The sequence below is a fragment of the Lethenteron reissneri genome, chromosome 17 (assembly GCF_015708825.2).
Source record: "Lethenteron reissneri isolate LAM-NWPU_2019-01 chromosome 17, ASM1570882v1, whole genome shotgun sequence".
NCBI lineage: Eukaryota > Metazoa > Chordata > Hyperoartia > Petromyzontiformes > Petromyzontidae > Lethenteron > Lethenteron reissneri.
In genome coordinates, this window is record NC_083795.1 from 12,944,027 (window position 1) to 12,964,322 (window position 20,296).

At 45.8% G+C, this 20,296-nt stretch overlaps 1 protein-coding gene across 1 annotated transcript in view; it reads left to right on the forward strand.

Moving 5' to 3' along the window:
- Positions 1 to 15,241, forward strand: part of LOC133343506 (poly [ADP-ribose] polymerase tankyrase-2-like) — a 39,227-nt gene extending 23,986 nt beyond the window's left edge. The window contains 11 exon segments of the mRNA XM_061553168.1: positions 61 to 249; positions 1,366 to 1,773; positions 1,775 to 1,787; positions 4,258 to 4,340; positions 5,562 to 5,682; positions 6,609 to 6,724; positions 7,396 to 7,470; positions 8,282 to 8,387; positions 8,992 to 9,178; positions 11,047 to 11,203; positions 13,127 to 15,241. Coding sequence (XP_061409152.1) covers positions 61 to 249; positions 1,366 to 1,773; positions 1,775 to 1,787; positions 4,258 to 4,340; positions 5,562 to 5,682; positions 6,609 to 6,724; positions 7,396 to 7,470; positions 8,282 to 8,387; positions 8,992 to 9,178; positions 11,047 to 11,203; positions 13,127 to 13,213 — 1,542 coding nt within the window. The 3' untranslated portion in view covers positions 13,214 to 15,241.
- Positions 15,242 to 20,296: the final 5,055 nt, after the last annotated feature.

Sequence of the window (20,296 nt, forward strand, 5' to 3'; positions counted from 1 at the left end):
ATTCACATCGTCGCATCGTCTTTAGTGACGCTGGTGGTGTCGTCCTTGTTTTTCATGCAGCACGTGGACATCGCAGCACTGCTCATCAAGTACAGCGCGTGCGTGAACGCCACGGACAAATGGGCATTCACACCTCTGCACGAGGCGGCGCAGAAAGGGCGCACACAGCTGTGCGCTCTCCTGCTTGCGCACGGAGCCGACCCCAGCATGAAAAACCAGGAGGGGCAGACACCGCTCGACCTCGCCACCGTGCGTAATGCCCGCAAGCACAACCCCTGGCTCCTTGCTCGCTTGCCCACTTCTTCCTCTTCATTCGCTCGATTGCCCAAAACCCTTGTGTATGCACAATCATCCAACATTTGGTTTGTCCACTTGCTCTCTCGTCCACACAAGCACCTCATCCTTTCGTCACTTTGGCGCCCACCTCTGCCTTGCAAGCGTTTACCCTGTTGTTTGGGTGTTCGCCCATTCCCTCGTAAGCACAATCGCTCCATTGCTCACTCGCTTCTTTGCCCCATTCCCTTGTTTGCTTATTTTCCCCTATAGCACACCCACTGTGATCAATCCGCTCGCTCACATACACCCTCACCCATTCTGCACCGCCAGTGGATTGGCAGGGCTCCATGTTGGATGACATTCTTGTTTCTTCAAGAACTTGCCCTTGATGCAGCGGGGAAAGCGCTGCCGCACGTGCCAAACATGTAAACTAGCACCGGCATGGTCTTATGTATTGTAGTCTGTTTCAGCTATACGTCAAACTTCAATATCATGATGGGCTAGGTCTAATATGCCTAATGGTGTGTGCTGGGTGTGGCAAGACATTTGTAAGTGTCATAACAATGGCCACTGGTTGGAATCTTTTAAAGTGAGGTCGCACTGCTCTTCACATAATTGGCACGAGGCCAGTGTCTCTATAATCATCCCATTAGTGGGCACGGCATATCGAGATGAATTTATCCTCTGCTATTATGCACTGCTCGATGAAGGGCCTCCCCAACATCGTTGGCATCCTTTCAATGCCACGGTTCACCTCTCTCCTGCAGCACATAGTGGCGTATGCCTGGAGCCCAATGCTATGAAGGAATAGTTTGGTCGATTACACAGATATCTGAAGTCTCAAGCCCACTGGGCCTACTGGGCTACTAGTTGGCCAAGAGCTGGCAGCACAGCGAGTGAATTCGTGAACCCATCTTTGCGGACTTTTCATTGTTGTACATAAGTGTGTGTTTGTCTCCAAACTACTCTTGGTTTCCTCCCATATGAAGCGACAACTCCATTTAATTATCAAAACATCCCATAGGTGTGTAGAAGTTCCAACATGACTTGGAACTTGCTGCAAATCACGTTTGCGCTTCTTTGCTGCAGGCGGACGACGTGCGAGCACTGCTGATAGACGCCATGCCACCCGAAGCCCTGCCTGTCACCCACAAGCCCCCCAGCATCCCGACCATAGCTGCCACCTCTGCTGCCGCCACCGCCGCTCTGGCTCTGGGTCCCACGCCAGCCCTGGCCTCGCTGGCACCGTCTCCTGTCCCGAGTGGAGCTTCGGCGAGCGGAGTGGGCGGCGTGCCGCTCCTGGCCTCCCCGTCCTCCACGCCGGCATCCCTGTCCGCCGCCAGCAGCATGGACAGCCTGACGGGGGCCTGCGGCGTGGCTCCATCGCCGGTGCCGGCCGGCGCCATCGGGGCAGCAGGAGACGGCACACTGCTGGGCGCTTGCGGGGTGTCGGCGGCCGATGGGGCGACGGGCCCCGCCGACAAGCCAGACCGCTCAGGCCGACTTTGAAAGTGAGGGGCGGTGGGGGTGCGGGTGGGGGGTGGTGGGCGGGTTGAAAATGAATTACTAGGCATGGAACGATTCAATTTGACAATTGATTAGGTTTTTGTCATTTGTATTCTTTTTTTTTTGTCTTATTTTGTTCGATTTGCCAAAATGTTACATTAGCATATTATTTGCATTTTATATCGATAAATTGTTAATTTTCACGTAAGTTCATGTATGCACCGTGAGCATAAGATCGATTTGAATTGATTGTTGAATGCCTAATAATCACAGGGGATTCATCTTCTTGGTTCTTTCGGTAAAGTCACGTAGAAGGGAAGTAATAAAATAATAAAAATAAAACATAATAAAACAATTCTCACGACGTTTCGGCCACAACGCAAGCAGCCGTCCTCAGGTGAAAACCAGGTCCGTCGAGGCGACAGAGTCTGAATGAAACAGCACACGGGCTTGGAGCATATATATAAGCTGGGCGCATTGACAAAGGAATTTGCATATCAACAGGAATTTAGCATATTTATGGGAAATGCAGGAATGTAATTAGTACTGCATATGCATGTGCATTATGCAGGATTAACAGCATCAAAGGGAGCTGCAGTTACTGCTGCTGCAGCAGTTGCTGCTGCTGCTGCAGTTTCTGCTGCTCCTGCAGTTGCTGCTGCTGCTGCACTTGCTGCTGCTGCACTTGCTGCTGCTGCACTTGCTGCTGCTGCAGTTGCTGCCTTATCCATTTTAATATAACACTATGTATTATTCTACCCACCCTAATGTGTATCATACTGCTATATGTTTACTGTACAATTACGACACCATACATTACTCTGCACACTGCACCATGCCAGTGAGTGGAACGCGGTCTGAAAGTCACCGTTAACGTGAACACAATCAGTTAAGATCCGAAATGGTTTATTACGTCCTTCCAATGATTGCTAAGCCAGAATCCATCTTCTCGGTTGAAATTGTCTCTGTGTTTGTATATGTGGATCGCCTCATGAACGAATCTCTCATGATAGCCAGATGGCTTGCAGAGAACCTCTGTCTTGGAGAAGTCAATGTCATGTGAGCCCACTGAATTGTAACAGTGATCTGCCACGGCTGAGGTGTTTGTCCTACCGTGTTTCAGGTCTGCCTTATGTTCACGGATGCGGTCCGAGACATGTCGTTTGGTTTCCCCAATGTAACTGCTACCACAGAGGCAACTTAGTTTGTAGACGCCAGGGTACTGTATGTCTGGAACCACATCTTTTACAGACGGGACCAGATCACGGATTTTATGTACTGTGTTGAATCGGACCTGGATCTTGTGTTTAATCAGGATTTTGGAGATCTTTTTTGTGACCCCAGCAATGTAGGGTAAGGTGATGGTCTTGAAAGGCTCCTCAACAGGATCCTTCTTGATGGTTGGAGTGATGGCTTTGCGGATTGTGTAGTCGGAGTAACCATTAGCCTTAAGAGCTTGGCGTACGTGTTTGAGTTCACTGGAAATGTGTTCATGGTCGGAGATGCATTGGGCTCTATGATATAGAGTCTTGATGAGGGAATTCTTCTGGGATGGATGGTGGTGGGAATCCGGTTTTAGATAAGCATCCGTGTGGGTGGCTTTCCTGTAGACAGAGTGGCTCATTGAACCATCAGGTCTCCTTTTGATTAGGACATCCAAAAAGGGTAGCTTGCCATCATTTTCGACTTCCATGGTGAATCTGATGGCTGGGTGTATGGAATTGATGTGGTCGAGAAATTGGTCTAGAGCAGGCCGGCCATGTGGCCAGATGACAAAAGTGTCGTCTACGTACCTCTTCCATAAGGTCGGGCGTAGAGTGGCAGTCTGGATGGCGTCCGTCTCAAATTTCTCCATGAAGATGTTGGCTACAACCGGAGATAGGGGGGAGCCCATTGGGGTGCCCTCAATTTGCTTGTAGAAGGTTCCATTCCAGGTGAAGTATGTATTGGTAAATTCCTGTTGATATGCAAATTCCTTTGTCAATGCGCCCAGCTTATATATATGCTCCAAGCCCGTGTGCTGTTTCATTCAGACTCTGTCGCCTCGACGGACCTGGTTTTCACCTGAGGACGGCTGCTTGCGTTGTGGCCGAAACGTCGTGAGAATTGTTTTATTATGTTTTATTTTTATTATTTTATTACTTCCCTTCTACGTGACTTTACCGAAAGAACCAAGAAGATGAATCCCTGCAGTCACGAAAGCTTTAAATCGAAATCACAGGGGAGTTGATATGCTTCCAGTGTACTAGTTTTGATAACAATACATGTATCAGATTTCTGCTTCAGTTAACTTGTACAGTGATTTACAAGTTGATATAATTCTGGCGTTAGTGTTACTTTGAAAAGCAAGAAATATCTTGACATGTTCACAGAAGAATGGACTTCGGGAAGGAGATTTTTTTTAAATGGTATGGTAATCGTGTCTCCAGCAGTCGCTGTGTGTTACCAGTAAGACATGCGTTTTGTTTTATGTAGTTCCAGGTTTGGACATGAACATTAACATGTTCCTGAAAGGTCTGGGACTCGACCACCTCCGCGACATCTTTGAGAAAGAGCAGGTATTATTGGCATGGCTCCACACAAACGAGTAGTGTCATATTTCATCATCATCTAGGATGTTTCAGGGCAGCAGGGTGGCAACACATTGGTGTAACACACATGCCTCGCAGCAAGAACAGCCTTGCTTCAATTCCCAACTCGCCTCTGTGTTGAGTTTGTATGTTCTCCCCCTGTTCTGCGTAGGTTTCTCTGGATTCCTCCCATAGCTCTAAAAAAACATACAATGTATTGGCCAAACAACCTCGTGTTGAACAATTCCATGAAAATTTCTCAATTGGGAATACACACTAGCAACAACATCACCTCCTACTGCGAAACGTTGGCCGGACCCTGATAAAAACAACTCTTGAGACATAGTGTGAGGCTTTCCAGGTTAAACAGCATAATGATTTTAAAATAATAAATTCAGCTGATAACTGAAGGCATCATCATTACACTGTCACCTTCCCTCATGGTCCTACAATACCATAATCCATCTCACTCCTGCGCCAATATCCGATCTCATTACTCGCATGTCCGCAGGGGGTCATCTTCCTTGGCACGTTCTCACCTTTGGCTGCCGTTCCATCAGCAGCTTCATCCATCAGCCATTATCCCTTCCGGCAATATGTCCTGCCCAACACCGCCCCCCCCTCCCTCCATGTTTTGACAGTCACTCGAATGATTTGTGTTTGTTGCTTGATTCTAGTTGCTCCTCTTACTGTCGGTGCAATTCTGAGCACCTATCTCTCCACGCCTCCTTTCGTGCTTTTCATTTCTTCCATTTGATTTGTTGGTGACTCATGGTACCGACTCGTACGTCATGGCTGGCAGTTGTTCATTTACAGCGAATGAAGTGTTGTTTTATGCTTTCCAACTAAGGTGGGAAGTGTTTATTCATTAGCTCTGCCTTTCTGTAATGGGGCAAACAATATAACGAATTAAGATGATTTAATATGAGCCAACCAATAGTATAGAATAGTGTGTGCTTTTGGGAACTTGCCATGCTGAAAAGCTACCAAATTGAGTAAAGTGTTTCCTATAACCCATGGACACAAACCAGAACAAAAAATACTGTTTGCAAGTTCCCCGTCTGCTTCCATACTGCTAATTAAGTACTTCCCAAGACCATGCGTATGCATAATTTCTCATTAACGTTTTTCCTTCCATGCGCCATCTGCCAATGCAAACAAAAGCTCGCTTGAACGCCGGCACGTGTACTGTGCGCGCGGCGTGTTTAGATCACCCTGGACGTCCTCGCGGACATGGGCCACGAGGAGCTCAAGGAGATCGGCATCAACGCCTACGGACACCGCCACAAGCTCATCAAGGGCGTCGAGAGGCTCCTCGGAGCGCAGCAAGGTGACCTCTCGCTATGCCGCGCGTGCACCTGTACCAGGAAGCCGCGCCAAACTGACGCAGCTCCTTTGCAATTACAGAAAAGCACGCCCTTAGCTGCTCTGCTAAGTGCAGAGTGAGATTTACAAATGATAAGACCTTCTAAATAAGATTTCTGGGGCGTCTTGAACGAATGGTATCGATAAAATGCCTCTCCTCAGTCGCAGAATTGATTGTGGAGTATTCCCCCGTGGGTTCCTTGGTGTTTCCGTGTGCATCCCTGGCCTTGGCAGACCCCATCTCTGCGGTGCCACCGCGTGAATACTTTTTAAGACCACGAGTGATTTTGACTAATCCTGCAAAACACTCAAAGGACGAAACCTTGGCTGCTCTCACCCCCATTTTTCCCACCCCCCTCTTCCCCCCCTTTCCCCAGTCAATCATGCATATCCATAAGCCTGCCGCATTAATGCAGTGCCAGATTCACTGTGTGGTAGTCCTAACCATCGTAGCTTGCTTGGTATTTCGTGTGTGTGTGTGCGCACGTTTCTGGGTAAGCAGTGGCTTGCACACTGCTAAGATTCTGGTAACTGGGGTTTGATTTCCTGTCAATGACTTGCTACCTCTCTCTAACATTTTTCTATTTTTGTCCGATTTTGCGTATGGTATAGTGAATAGCAACTTAACGAAAGCTGTCGCTTGAGATGCGGTTGCATCTTGACACAATATAAATCCAAATTGTGTTCTAATGGTGTCAATTCAGCCATAAATGAGTAACTTGTGCGGTGTGTGAACATCAGCACTGGGGAGACAAAGGCAGCCAGGCATGGTTTCAGCCACACGCCACCCTCTTGTGCACCTTGCCGGTTTGAACAGGCACTCGCTAACGGCACATTGCCCTGCAATTCTCTTGGGTTAACCGGGGAATTTGTGCGCTGTGCGTTTTGCAGGTGGGTTGGCGTACCCTGGAGCGAACCCCTATCTGTCTTATCACACGACGGCACAGGGCACGCTGCTCATCGACCTGCCGCCCGACGATAAGGAGTACCAGAGTGTGGAGGACGAGGTGAGGTGACTCCGGCACTGCTGTGTGCAAAACAGCTGCAGACGATACCGCTGTTTGCAGCCACGGATAGTGGAAATGCAAATAATAGTCATGGTTACAAAATCGCCCAGAATGTGCCCGATTTCCAATCTCGGAAAATAAGCAAAGTTGAGCTTGGATAGTGATTGGATGGGTGACCCCCATCCACAAACAGTTTGTCATAAGGTTACGGGATTACTCTGTGGGCAGCAGAGGGCAGCGCAGCAAAATCTATTGTACTCTACTTCTGTGCTAACCACCTTAACCTAACCTGCTCTGACCGACGTGGTCAAATAATCCCCACTATGACTTGAGGAATGGGCAGGCCTTCATCCAGCACGGGATAATGCAAGGGCTTCACATGTAGTCATGCGGGTGGTAATATTTCAGCTATGGAAAATGGTAATGCTAATAGTGCAGCTGTTAACGGAAGTACAGCCACTGATAATTATCACTCATTATAATGGGTGCTGCTGGTAGCACTACACCAGATAGATAGTGCTGTAGCAACTGATACAACTATTGACAATGCGATCACTGGTAATGTCACCGTTAATAATGCTGTCATCGCTGTAAATGTTATTTGCATAGGGGATGATACGTGTGGTGGGTGATAAGAGCTGTGTTCTTTAATCCTCTCTTGGGTAATTCAGATGCAAAGCACCATCCGGGAGCACAAGGATGGCGGACAGGCTGGCGGAGTCTTCAACAGATACAACGTCATTAAGGTGCGGAGGCAGACACGGCAGCAGCAGTGGCAGCAGCAGCAGAAGTCCCCACATTAATACATAATGGGGAAAAATAAACAAAATATCTAAGGCATCATTAATTAAAGATCTAAGGCATAATTTAGCTACTTAAGATTTTTTAGAGCGTACAAGAGGGTATTCTCTTCCAATATTTCCTTCACCTCATATAATTATTTGAAAAGTTTATTCTCAGCAGAATGGTTTAAAAAATATACACTATATATGTTTAGTAAAGCATACATAATTCTTCTTTGCTTCCCTGCTCCTTAGAGTATTGGTTGTACACTTGGGACAATAGTTATGTTGACAGAAAGGGAATTACTATAAACTTATTTAGCCTTAATAGAATAGAAAAAAAGTTACAACAGAAAACAGCAAATTTCAAAGTTCGGAATAAAATCCAAGTAGTCTGGGGGGAAAGGGGTGGTTGAGGAGGTCTGTGGTTGTTGACGGGTGGGACACACGTGTGCAGGGTGGCGGAGTGCAGGTTACTGAGGCAGCATTGCAGTGGCACGCAGAGGTCAGTGATCGAGGAAAAAGTCCTGAAGCCAGATGGTGGTTATTATCATGACCATGGAGATGGTCTGTAAAGGCAGACCTTCCAGGTTGGGGGTTGACTTTGAATAATTTGCAGGATCTACCGGAAGAAATGAAATGGCATATGGGGTGGCGTCGGCGGCGGTGGCATTAGCCATGATGGCTTCTTGACCCCGTGGGTAGTGAATGTTGAATGGTCCCTAATGTGTTCTCTTGGTGACCCCACTGCTTTGTCCCCATTACACGTGCTCAGATCCAGAAGGTGCGCAACAAGAAGCTGTGGGAGCGCTACACGCACCGCCGGAAGGAAGTGACCGAGGAGAACCACAACCACCACAACGAGCGCATGCTGTTCCACGGTCAGACGTCGCGATGCCCCCCCAGTCATGTAGTCCCTCTTCGTACACCAATTTCCAGTCGGGTTAAAAATAATTGTATAAAAAATACAAGAGGCCAAGTAAGGGATACCGGAAAAAGCGGCTTTATTTGTCTTGAACCTCTCGCTATCTAAAATTTGGCACGGCAGCTGTGCCCCCTATGTTCCTGCATCAGTAGGAGCAGGGTCTTAATGATAATAAAGAGAAAGAAGGTCATCCGTTTATCTGCTCTGCCCAACTTGGTCGTTATTAATATTAAACCTTGAATTTAAAATAGATGAATTTTTTTTTTAAATAATAGTCAATGTGATATCAACGTCATTGCTCTCGGGTAGGTGTAAGGAGTAGGAAGTCAAAAACATTTGGCTGGTTTAGACAGATCCTCATCACAATAAATGCCAAATTTATATCACCGGGTACGGACCCCGAAAAGCAAAGGGACTTTGAAGTCTTAATGCGTTGTCAATCGCCTTTAACTAATTGTGACAATTGAGCACTGCTCAGAGCATTGGGGGACATTTGATTCCACTTTGCCATCCCCTTGCTCCCCAAACTCTCTTTTCTCCACTGCGTGCGCTTGCCATAGGCTCCCCCTTCATCAACGCCATCATCAACAAGGGTTTTGACGAGAGGCACGCCTACATCGGCGGCATGTTCGGCGCCGGAATCTACTTTGCGGAGAACTCATCAAAGAGCAACCAGTACGTGTACGGGATCGGCGGAGGCACGGGCTGCCCCGTGCACAAGGATCGCTCCTGCTACATCTGCCAAAGGTAACGGGGATCGACTATGGAACGAAACCAGAAAAAAATCCACACATGTTGGTAAAATCGGTCGGTCAATCGATTCAAGATTCATAATGCCGCCGCCGCCCCCCCCCCCCCCCCCCGATATTATAAACTAAGACAGAAGCACGAATGGCATGAATACCACGGTGGTGAGATGTTAACTACCTCGCCTGGTATACAGGAGGTCGTAGGTTCCATCCCGATCCCTGGCGCCTGTATATTTAGAGTCTGCGTGGATTTTTCTCGGGGTCGTCTGGATTTTCCCTCATTTAGAATCAAAGTGCATTTGGAGTATTTGGCTTCTATAAATGTTTGCATGATGAGCCATTTCGTTAAGCTGTCATTTGTGGTCTGGTCACTTTTGAACAAGAGCTGTTTAGCTCAGGAAGCCTTGCTCATTAATATAAAACAAATTGTTTAGTTTAAGTGAAATATACTGTGAAATAAAAGAAACTAAACGCAAAGAGCAGAAGAGAAAATAAATGTTTTTTAGTCTGGTCTTAAAATCACCAATTGTTATGGATGACCGGACAAACCTCAGTTGGTAGAGACAGTCCACCGAGGCTGCAGATGAGAATCTCTATTGTGCTGTCCTAAGCCGAGTGGATTTCACACACAGCCTCAGGTTCATACCGGATGAGCGTAGATTTCACGATGGTAAGTATGGGTGTCGCCTTTGTTGGAGGAGAGCTGCCACTGCTGCCTTGACCATTTTAACCCTTTCCTGTTCCGAGACATCTGCGAGTTGCAGGGTGGGTGTCCTGTTCACCACCGAATCTTGGAACGCGCAAGTGGTTCAGTGTTAATTTTATTTAGAGTCGTAGCCCTGTTGTTTTTAAAGACCTTGTACTCGCCGCAAATAACTGTCAAGACACGACCGGACTCTACGATAGCTGGTGCCAAACTGTGCCACGCCCTCCCACATGGACTTGTGCGAGCCTCGGTATCGATAAAGTTATTTTAGTTTAGTTTTTATTCCCGTTCCGTACATCATCGGAACGGAATAGGAATAAAAAGTGAATCGGAACGGTAAAGGGTGTAATGGCATGGAGCAGTGGTGCAGTGGTTAGCGCACTGCACTCTCAAACCGACAACCAGAGTTAACATTCACAGCCACGGCTTAACATCAGTGGTGAAGTATGGACAAACGACACGGTTGCCTACGTACGATGCAAAAGAAGTTCAACATACATCAACGAAAGGTGCAGGGAGACCATCAGTGGATTGACAAAGAGCTGTACATTTTCAGTGAATTGTTGTTGAGTAGAGCAGTATTGTGGCAAAATGTGATGCACTGCAAAGATTTATTTTGTTAAATATGGGTCCCAAACAGAGTCCCTGACCCCGAGGGACTTGGTTGGGAAGCCCTGGCTCGAACTGAAGCCCTTGCCGTAACCCCTAATAGCAGCCATTACTGTAGAACTAGCCATATCTCTAAACACGAGCTTTTTAACCCTTGAACTATCAAACCTTGGACAGCCCTCACACGAACACCATCTCTTATCTCGATTGTTGACGTTAGCTCCCGACAGCATCATTTTATAAATCTAGACTACGCCAAAGTGTTGATTATTGTGTGTACATGGCCCTGCCAAGGACTTGAGGTGCAACTACATGATGGGCAGTAGAGGGCAGTGCAGAAACATATATTCATGTTCTTGGCCTCTCCCACGTCTATGCTTCCCATCTTCACCATGAAAGCCAGGTTGATTGACGAAGGGCACTTATGTGAACACAAAGAGCTGTATGTAAACACGTGCCATTGGTCCGTTTCCTGCTCCAAACCTCGGCCTCGCTGTTATTTGCTATGTAATTGCTCACCCCTCTTCTCTGCTCCCTCCCCCCCCCCGCAGGCAAATGCTGTTCTGCCGCGTGACGCTCGGCAAATCCTTCCTGCAGTTCAGCGCTATGAAGATGGCGCACTCGCCGCCCGGACACCATTCCGTGATCGGACGGCCGAGCGTAAACGGCCTGGCCTTCGCTGAGTATGTCATCTACCGCGGCGAGCAGGTGAGCGATATCCACCACCTCCTGCTTCATTCTAACGCGTCGGCGACTGAGCCACCATCACAGCCCCAGCAACTCGTGGCGGAATAATCGGCAGCCCCCCTCCTGTGAATCCACCGCAGGTTGTTGCACCAAAATCTATTAATGGAAAGATGCAACAATAAAAAAAAACACAAGGGCCCTTATAGATCTGCACTGAGGATGCCTTGCCCTGGGCTGTCCAGCATGAGTTTTAAGTGGTAATGCAACTTTAACAAACATGACGATCAGGTGTGCCGTGCCGTCGTCGTCATTCTGAGACCGGTCAGTTGGCAGAGACGTGTACCACATTGATGCGTTAAAATGTGTAAGAGTGTCGTCACTAAAGAGCTTTACTGGCATGCATCACCATAATTTTAAATCTTGACTTTAAGCATTCGTGACTGCAGGAATTCATATTCTTTGGGTCTTTCGGTAAAGCCACGTAGATAGAAAAAATAATTTTAAAAATAACAATATCACGACGTTTCGATCGCAACACAAGCAATCGTCATAGGTGAAAAAAGAGGGGGAAAGCTGCTGAGGCAGGCTGTTTATAAAGGTTAGAGATGGGCAGGGAAGCTAATGTTAATGTGGGATAGGTCTCTACCCCAATCAAAGAGCTGTTTACAAAGGTTTAGAGAGGCTTGTAAATGTAAGCTTGGAGAGAGCTAGGAAAGAGCCATCGCCACATGGAGGTGGAAAAGGATGGCAAGCCGCCATTTACTATCACAGCTAACGGTGGCTGTGTTAGTGAATGTAACTCAGAAATGAAGCTGTGGGGGTGGCCATTGTATTGTGAGAGATTAGCATATCAATGTAAGGCAGATCTGAAACACGGTAGGACCAATACCTCAGCCGTGGCTGATCATTATTGTAACGCGGTGGGCACACGAAAATTGGTTTTGCCAAGATAAAGGTACTCTGCAAACCCACTGGCTATCAGCAAAGATTCGCTTCATAAAGCCATCCAGATATATTAAAAGACACAATTTCAACCGAGAAGATGGGTACAAACTGAGCAATCATTGGAAGGACGTTATTATATGAAGATGGCGCACTCGCCGCCATATCTCTAAACACGAGCTTTTTAACCCTTGAACTATCAAACCTTGCTGGGCGACTCTCTGAGGACATTAACTAACACAGCCATCGTTAGCTGTGTTAGTAAATGTCGGCTTGCCATCATTTTCCACCTCTATGTGGACGATGGCTCTTTCCTAGTTCTCTCCGAGCTTACATTTACAAGCACATTTCTGACATTGACATGGTTATCTCTCACAAGCCTGATGACGATTGCTTGTGTTGCGATCAAAACATCGTGATATTGTTATTATTTTTTCTATCTACGTGGCTTTAACGAAACACCCAAAGAATACATAATGTTAAAGTGCTACTCATGTTGGATGCCGTGTCGGTTATGGGCTTTGTTTAACTACTTTTTCCGGTTGGTGTTACAAGAATAACATTTGGATCGCTGCTTTTATATAGCTCATTGCGTGAACCACTTTTCCAGTGTTGAAAATTAAGGGCAAATTGTTTTAGGTGTACATTTTCCAAATTAACTGCTTTAGCACTGCTGTGTGATTATTAGTGTGGATTTGATACGCCTTATCCATAGAGGTTTTTGGGTTAGATCGCGTAAATCTAAATGTTTCGTTAAAACCGCCACGACCTGACAGCCAATTAGTAAGGTTTGTCACGTAAACAAAAGATACCAATTCGTTACTCGTTCAGCACACCGGTTTGTTGGAGAGTAAACCTACAATATTTACGTGATCTAACCCAAAAAACCTCTTGTGGATAATATTGGCCGCGAAAGCCGACGTGTTAAGCTTGATACGCCTTATCAGCGGCATTGTTAACACTGTGTACTGCTTGCTGCCGCCGTGTGTTTACTGTCCTCAGGCGTACCCGGAATACCTGATCACCTATCAGATCCTGAAGCCGGAATGCCCCCCAGACTTGACCTCAGCCGCTGGGCAGAAGTCTTAGTGAAACAGCGCGCCACGACTTGCTTGTAAATAACAACATGGACATTATTATTCTTATTATTGCTGTAACTGAGAAGGCATTGTTGTTTTTTGGACTTTTGGATATACGGTAGTAAGAATGAGTGAACGGTGACGTTGCCACCGATTTAATGAAGCCAGTGAGAGCGCCCAGCAAGATATCGTCCCGAAAGCTTTGACCCAAGGTCTGCAAAGTTGCACTGTCGAGATCCCCCTTTTTGATTCAGCGTGCTGCGTCGTTGTGCCATCGACTAGTCAAGTTGAACTGGTCAGCAGATACTGCGGGCAGTTTCTTTTTCGTTGGGGGTAATGGCTTCATCCGCTCGAGGGGCGCGTCGCGGCTGCCACTTTAAAAAAAGGTCCTGGTGCGGTAGTGGGGGTGTGTGCACCTTTTTGACCCGTTGTGGTGTTTGTGTCTCCGTCGTGGGGCTTTTTAATTGCCGGGAGCAAAGAGTTCATAATGAGGGGTTTTTTTTTCGGGATAGATCGCGTAGGTATAAATGTGTCGTTAATCTGCCACCATCCGGCACTGCCAACCAGTAAGGTTTGTCACGTAAACAATGTGCCAATTATTTACTAGTTCAGCCCACACCGGTGTGTTAGAGAGTAAAACCGCTACATTTACAATTTGCGTACGACGTTTCACTGGCAATTACATTCAGCGTCATCGGGGGATTTTGCTAGAAAAAATGTTGTCAAATTGTAAATGTGGATCTACTCTCCAATACACTGGTGGGCTGAACTAGTAACTAATTGGCAAGTGTTGTTTACGTGACACAGCTTACTGGTTGGCTGTTTCGAGTGGTGGTGGGTTAACGACACGTACTTACGCGATCTGACCCAAAAAAAAACTATTATGAATAATATTGGTTGCGAAAGCCTACATGTCAAACTGAGCAAAGAGTTGTTCAGAATCTGGTATTCTCCGTCGCCAAATGGAAGGAAATTTAAGTGAATGCAAACTTAAACGATTGATTGCCCACTGCTGATGCCAGCTTAAACAAATTTAAAGATTTGCTTAAAGCTGTTGGGTTCTTGGAATAACAATTCTACTCGAGCCTGGGGTTGTGCGAGAAGGCTGTGTTGTATTTACCAGTTCTTGATAATCGTAAACATTGTCCACACGTCGTTCATTTTTCTTACAGTAAAGGTTTTGATTTGTGGCTTTGACGAGGTCCTGGAAACTGTTGCAATACTGTTATGGGTTTATATCATGGCCTGTTTAGTTCCTGTGCACGTATAAACTCACCTTTATAAATAACGTAACTGAAAATTTACGGCAATAATTCTATATTTAAGAGTTCCATAACAAACGGCATGTTTCGGCTGTTCATAGTTCATTATAACTTTTGCTTTAAAATGTTGAGCTATTTTCAAAAGCGCTCCTTTTAAATCCAATTTATGTTGGTTGACAGGAGCCACGTCATGGTACCGTACGTTTTGGTGAATGAACGACCTTTCGGGGTTTAACCCACCCAGCGCTCGCTCACTCACTCCTCTAAATAATCTCTCCATGTTTACAGAAATTCCGTGCGTGGTCCAAACATTGCCCCCCGATATCCACCGCTTCTGACGTTCTTGTCCCTTTCGATGCGTAATGCAGTGGCGGCGGCGGCGGTGATGGTGGTGTCTGGCAGGACGGTCAATATTTATGAACAGTTGATCTTTGCAATAACATAAAGAACTGAAGTTAGACCGCCTTGGAAGGCAACTTGTAATGTTGAACACGTTTATTTCAGTCTTTACGAACAAGGACACGGCAGAGTGGGTTTCGGGAACGGACGCAATATTATAATTATTGTATCATTGTTATTATATATATAGCTATGTTGTTAAGCCACCGCTTTGTCTCGTGCTGTGTTGTCTCGGCGTTCTGCATGTGCTGTTTTATTTTATTTTTATTTTAAGTTTGCTTTTGTCCGGTTTGTATCTAGCATACTCCCATCTTCTGTATCATATTTCACATATTTTAGATTGTCTGCTGTGAAATGAAATAAAAACTTGTACATTGTTGAGTTTGAGGGACGTTTGCCTGGAATGTGCATTTGGTTTTTTACTAATAGTTGGAAGGTTGTCACATTCTTAAAACATGATCCAAACCACAAGATATAAGTACATTAATGTCACTGTATTTATTTTACAGCCAGCTGAGAGTCCATTGAGACAAAGGATCCGTTAGAAGTGAGATCTGGGATCAAATACAAAAATAAAATGTGGGTACCTTAGATTAAAATTTGGTTTCAAAATATAACCATAACTAAATATACCATGAGAATAAAAAATATTTGTACTGGAGGAATCCAATTAGCGATAAAGCTTTTATTGACATGTCCAGTAGGGGCGGGGAAGAACGTTACAACACTACGAAAACACGATGGGAGTGTAAAGTACAAGAAAGGTAAACAAATCGCCCAAATTATTGGTTCTTTCGGTAAAGTCGCATAGAAGGAAAATAATAAACAAATAATCTATTCTCACGACGTTTCGATTACAACACAAGCAATCATCAGGTGTGAAAACCACAGCAAGAAAATTTGAAAAAAGTGGCGGTTTTATTATTTCCCTTCTACGTGACTTTACCGAAAGAACCAAGAATATGAATCCCCGCAGTCACGAGAGCATTAAATCGACAAAAATCACCCAAACACAAATACAACTAAACCAGACAGCGCCCACTGAGGTATTCACTTTATAAAAAGCGACCTGGCCACATGGTAGTTCAACAAAGAGTGGCTCATCATTTGGATAGTACCAAAAAATCACCCAAACACAAATACAACACGGAGTCCGGACCCTGGGCGGCGCTCTAGAGAAGTGTGCGGTGCTGGGCGGAGAGAAGACGCGCCAGACCGCCACGTGCTCCAGTTGAGCCTCCCGTGTATTCTGGTGCTAAGGTTTGGATGCTTTAAAAAAAGTTGATCGTGTTTGGACGTCAACGTAAGTGCGAATTTGACGACGCTGCTTTGCATTGTCCGGGTTCAAACTTTGCCCAAACTCTGGGCCATGCTGCGATGGTTTAGAATCGATTTCCTCCAGTAACACGACACCAAATTAGGAATAAGGTTCCATTTTAGGCTTCACTCCCATCTCCCGCACAGTACCAGGTATTGTACTTAGCGGCTAAAGATTAAGGGAGCAGGCTCGCATGTCAACGAAGCGGCCGCACCTCGTGCATCGGCTGGCCAACTTGCACGTGTACGGCAACGTTGGACGAAGTTGAACAGTCGAGGTGCGGGGGAAGGACAACACACGAGTGGTAGTGCCTTACGCCGATAGGGCCTCCCAAACTCAGCCTTGCAGCATTCCGAGTGAGAAATTAAGCCCTGTCGATAAGTGACCGACACAGCCTCATCCCTCCATGTAGTTGGGGGCCGTCCATAAATTACGTCACACACCTGGGGGGGGGGGGGGGTTGAGAAATATGACGTCACATCAAAATGCGCAACTTTAAATAAATATAGACAACACGTTCTACTTAATTAAATAGACGTTTTGATAAATGTTTTCTCCAACATCAGAGTGCAGCGCCACATTAAATACGCACTACAATGACAATAGTTTAAAGCGATTTGAAGCATGTTTTATTTTTTTTTGGAGGGGTGGCAGAGCTTTGTGACGTCATATTTGAGGGGGGTCTGACTTTTTGGGACGCCGTGTGACGATGGGGGGGGGGGGGTAAAAAATCGTCCGAAATCGCGTGACGTCATTTATGGACGGCCCCTTGGTCTCGGCCCGGGTAAGGTGGCGTTCATACTCTTAGTTTTATCGGTAAAGTCACGTAGGTGAAAAATGAAATTAAAATTAATAAAAATAAAATAATAAAAATCACGACGTTTCGGAGGCAACACAAGTCAAACCTGATGACGGAGACTTGTGTTGCCTCCGAAACGTCGTGATTTTTAAATCCTTTATATTAAGTTCGCTTGCTTGCGTGCTTGCTTGCTTAGGACCGTGCAAATCTTTCAGTCGTTTTTTAACCCACTTCCCGTGATCCAATCGAGCTGACATGTTGCACACAGACTCGTTGTGCGAGACAATTAATGTTCGTGAAAAAAAATTCCAAAATTTTACACTGTTTAGGGAAAACAAATTAAATATTTAATTACCAATTGCTTAATACTGGCAGACAATCATCTGACCCATAGGTGGCAGCCATCTGAAGCCAGAGGACGAGAGGACTCTAGCCGCCACGCATATAAAGGATTTATAGTGAAAAACTTTGTTTTTACGGGTTTACTTGTTAAATCCTTTATATTAAGTTCACTTGCTTGCTTGCTTAGGACCGTGCAAATCTTTCCGTCGTTTTTTAACCCACTTCCCGTGATCCAATCGAGCTGACATTTTCCACACAGACTCGTTGTGCGTGACAATTAATGTTCGTTAAAAAAATTCCAAAATTTTACACTTTTTAGGACAAAAATATATTTAATTACCAATTGCTTAATGCTGCCATGCAATCATCTGACCCATAGGTGGCAGCCATCTCAAGCCAGAGGACGAGAGGACTCTAGCCGCCACGCATATAAAGGATTTATAGTGAAAAACTTAGTTTTTACGGGTTATACTTTTATTATTTTATTTTAATTTCATTTTTTACCTACGTGACTTTACCGAAACAACTTAGAGTATGACTCCTTGCAGTCACGAAAGCTTCAAATCTAGAATTGAGGTGGCGTTGTGAGCTGTGGTGCCGCGTGGCTTCCACGATTCCGATCTCAATCCCCAAAACTCGAGCCGCCTGAGGTCGCTTGCGCCAGTTGCCCCTTCAGACGGCGGTGGAGGCGGCAGTGAATTAGGGCACAAATTTCTTGGAAAGGCTTTGCTAACGCGTTTGAGTCGTTTGCTCTGCAGACGAACCCACGCCCGGCGGCGTCGATAAGGTCTTAAATTTCGGCGCTGTTCGATTCCGTGGATTTAGCTTCCATCCGTTAAAAAAGAACATAAATTAAGGAGCACACGCCTTGAAAAAATAACTAGGCCACGCTCAAAAATCAAGTAGACGTGGTCGTTTGCAGACAATGTAGATTTTAGATGAAGGAAAGTCAATTTTATTTTCGCTTTAACACCTGCGCGCCTATGTGGCACGAATCGGCCACCCAAAGTGCCATCACATTAATTATCGTACATCTGTTAAGATGAACACCTAATATATATTTAAACCCGGCGCGTCTGTTTAAATTAATTAAAATGGTAAGGCAAGCTGGTCTGTCATGATCGCACCTTTTCAGGGCTACATCATGGGACCTCCTTTGCCAGTACCAAAATATGAGAATAGGTTTTTCCCTTTTTTTCTGGCAACAAACAGGTGCACAGATGTTAAAACACCAAACTGAAACCTTTTCACAAGGAATCATGTCTGCATTAACCACAATGCTTGTAGTCAAAATGCAAACAAAAAACATACTTTGATAATATATGCATTGTCTTTGAAACGGATTGGTCCACACCATTCCTCTGATAGTGCATTGTCTTTGTGCTGTACGCCTTTTGGCGTCCTCTGGTCTAACACCGTTTTGAGACTAGGCTCAAAAGAAAGCTGTCTTTTCTGTTTGATTGTGCCTGCACCATCTCCCCACGGCCCCCACGGCCGCACAAAGAACTTCATAACTTAATTAGACCCACGTAATACTGACCACTCGGCACAAGAAAACTCCGGTCGGTGCGACGTCCTGTGTTCTCAAGTTGTATTCCAGACCGACACACTCATTTTATTGGAGGGTCGGGGTGAGAAAAAACAAATCTACCAAAAATATGTAGAGGTGAAAAAGAAAAAACATCGATTCTCGCATCGAATCACCGGTGGATACATAATTGTGACCGAGGGATTGCGAGTTTGTGGGAGGCGACTCGTGGAGTTGATACATAATGTGCACACATAATGTACACACGTAATGTACACACAATGTACATACACAATGCACATACATATGCAAAATGTGTATTCAGAATGTGCATACATGACGTGCATGCATAATGTGCATGCGTGATGTACATACATTACCTATGTTGATTAACTGTGAATAACCCAACCAATAATTAGAGATACCCCCCCCCTGGTCTTCGCACCTGATTAGCTCACAAGCCACGTTCATCCCCCGCTCTATTGAAGACGGAAACAGGGGGAGGAGGCTTTCTCCACAACTCTGTCTGTCGCCTGATGATGCTGGTTGTTGTAATTGCCGGCGAAACGTCACTGTAGTCGTTTACGCGATAACCCTTACTAATTGGCTGTGTCGGATGGTAGCGGGTTTAACGACACAGCATTTATATTTACGCGATCTAACCCCACCCCCCCCCCCCCAAAAAAAACCTCTCTATTGTGGATTATATTGGTCGCGAAAGCCCTCTGCTGCTGCTGCGTGTTCAACGCAGTCGGTGCTGTTCGTACGCCTCACCACGAGGGGGCGACTCGCGGTTAGCAGCAACAGCGATTCAACACAAGACTTTAAAAAAACTAAAACACATTTGTTTATTTGACCAGGTACTGTATAAAGGCCCCAACTGAGCTACACAGCTCTTTTTCAGAAGCGACCTGGTTATCACAAATGATAGCTCAACGAAGTGGCTTGTCGCGTGGAAATTCATCGCAGCCAAATATTATGAACGCGTGACGTTGATTCTAAACGTGGAGGGAAAATTCGGAGGATCCGGAGACAAAATCCACGCGACCACAGGGAGAGAGAGACACACAGACGACACATATACAGGCGTCGGGGTCAAACCCACGACCTCCTGTATATCAGGCGAGGTAGTTAACATCTCGCCAACGCGGCGCCCGACACTAACGTCTCACTCAACACTTTCCATAACTGTTGCCTAAAAATAAAAATAAAACATGCATAATAAGGCGATGCTTTGGGCAACGGTCCTTCTTTATAGCACGTAAATTATGCATGTATGCGAGGTATTTCATTATCAATTGTTTATTTATTTTATGTGTCGTTGTGCTACACTGCCAAATGCAGTGTCGGCAAATAATGTGCATGATTAATGCCGGGGCTCGTGAAACGGGACACGAGCAGAGACCAAGACCATGGTGACATATGACCGTGGTGCAGGGGAGGTG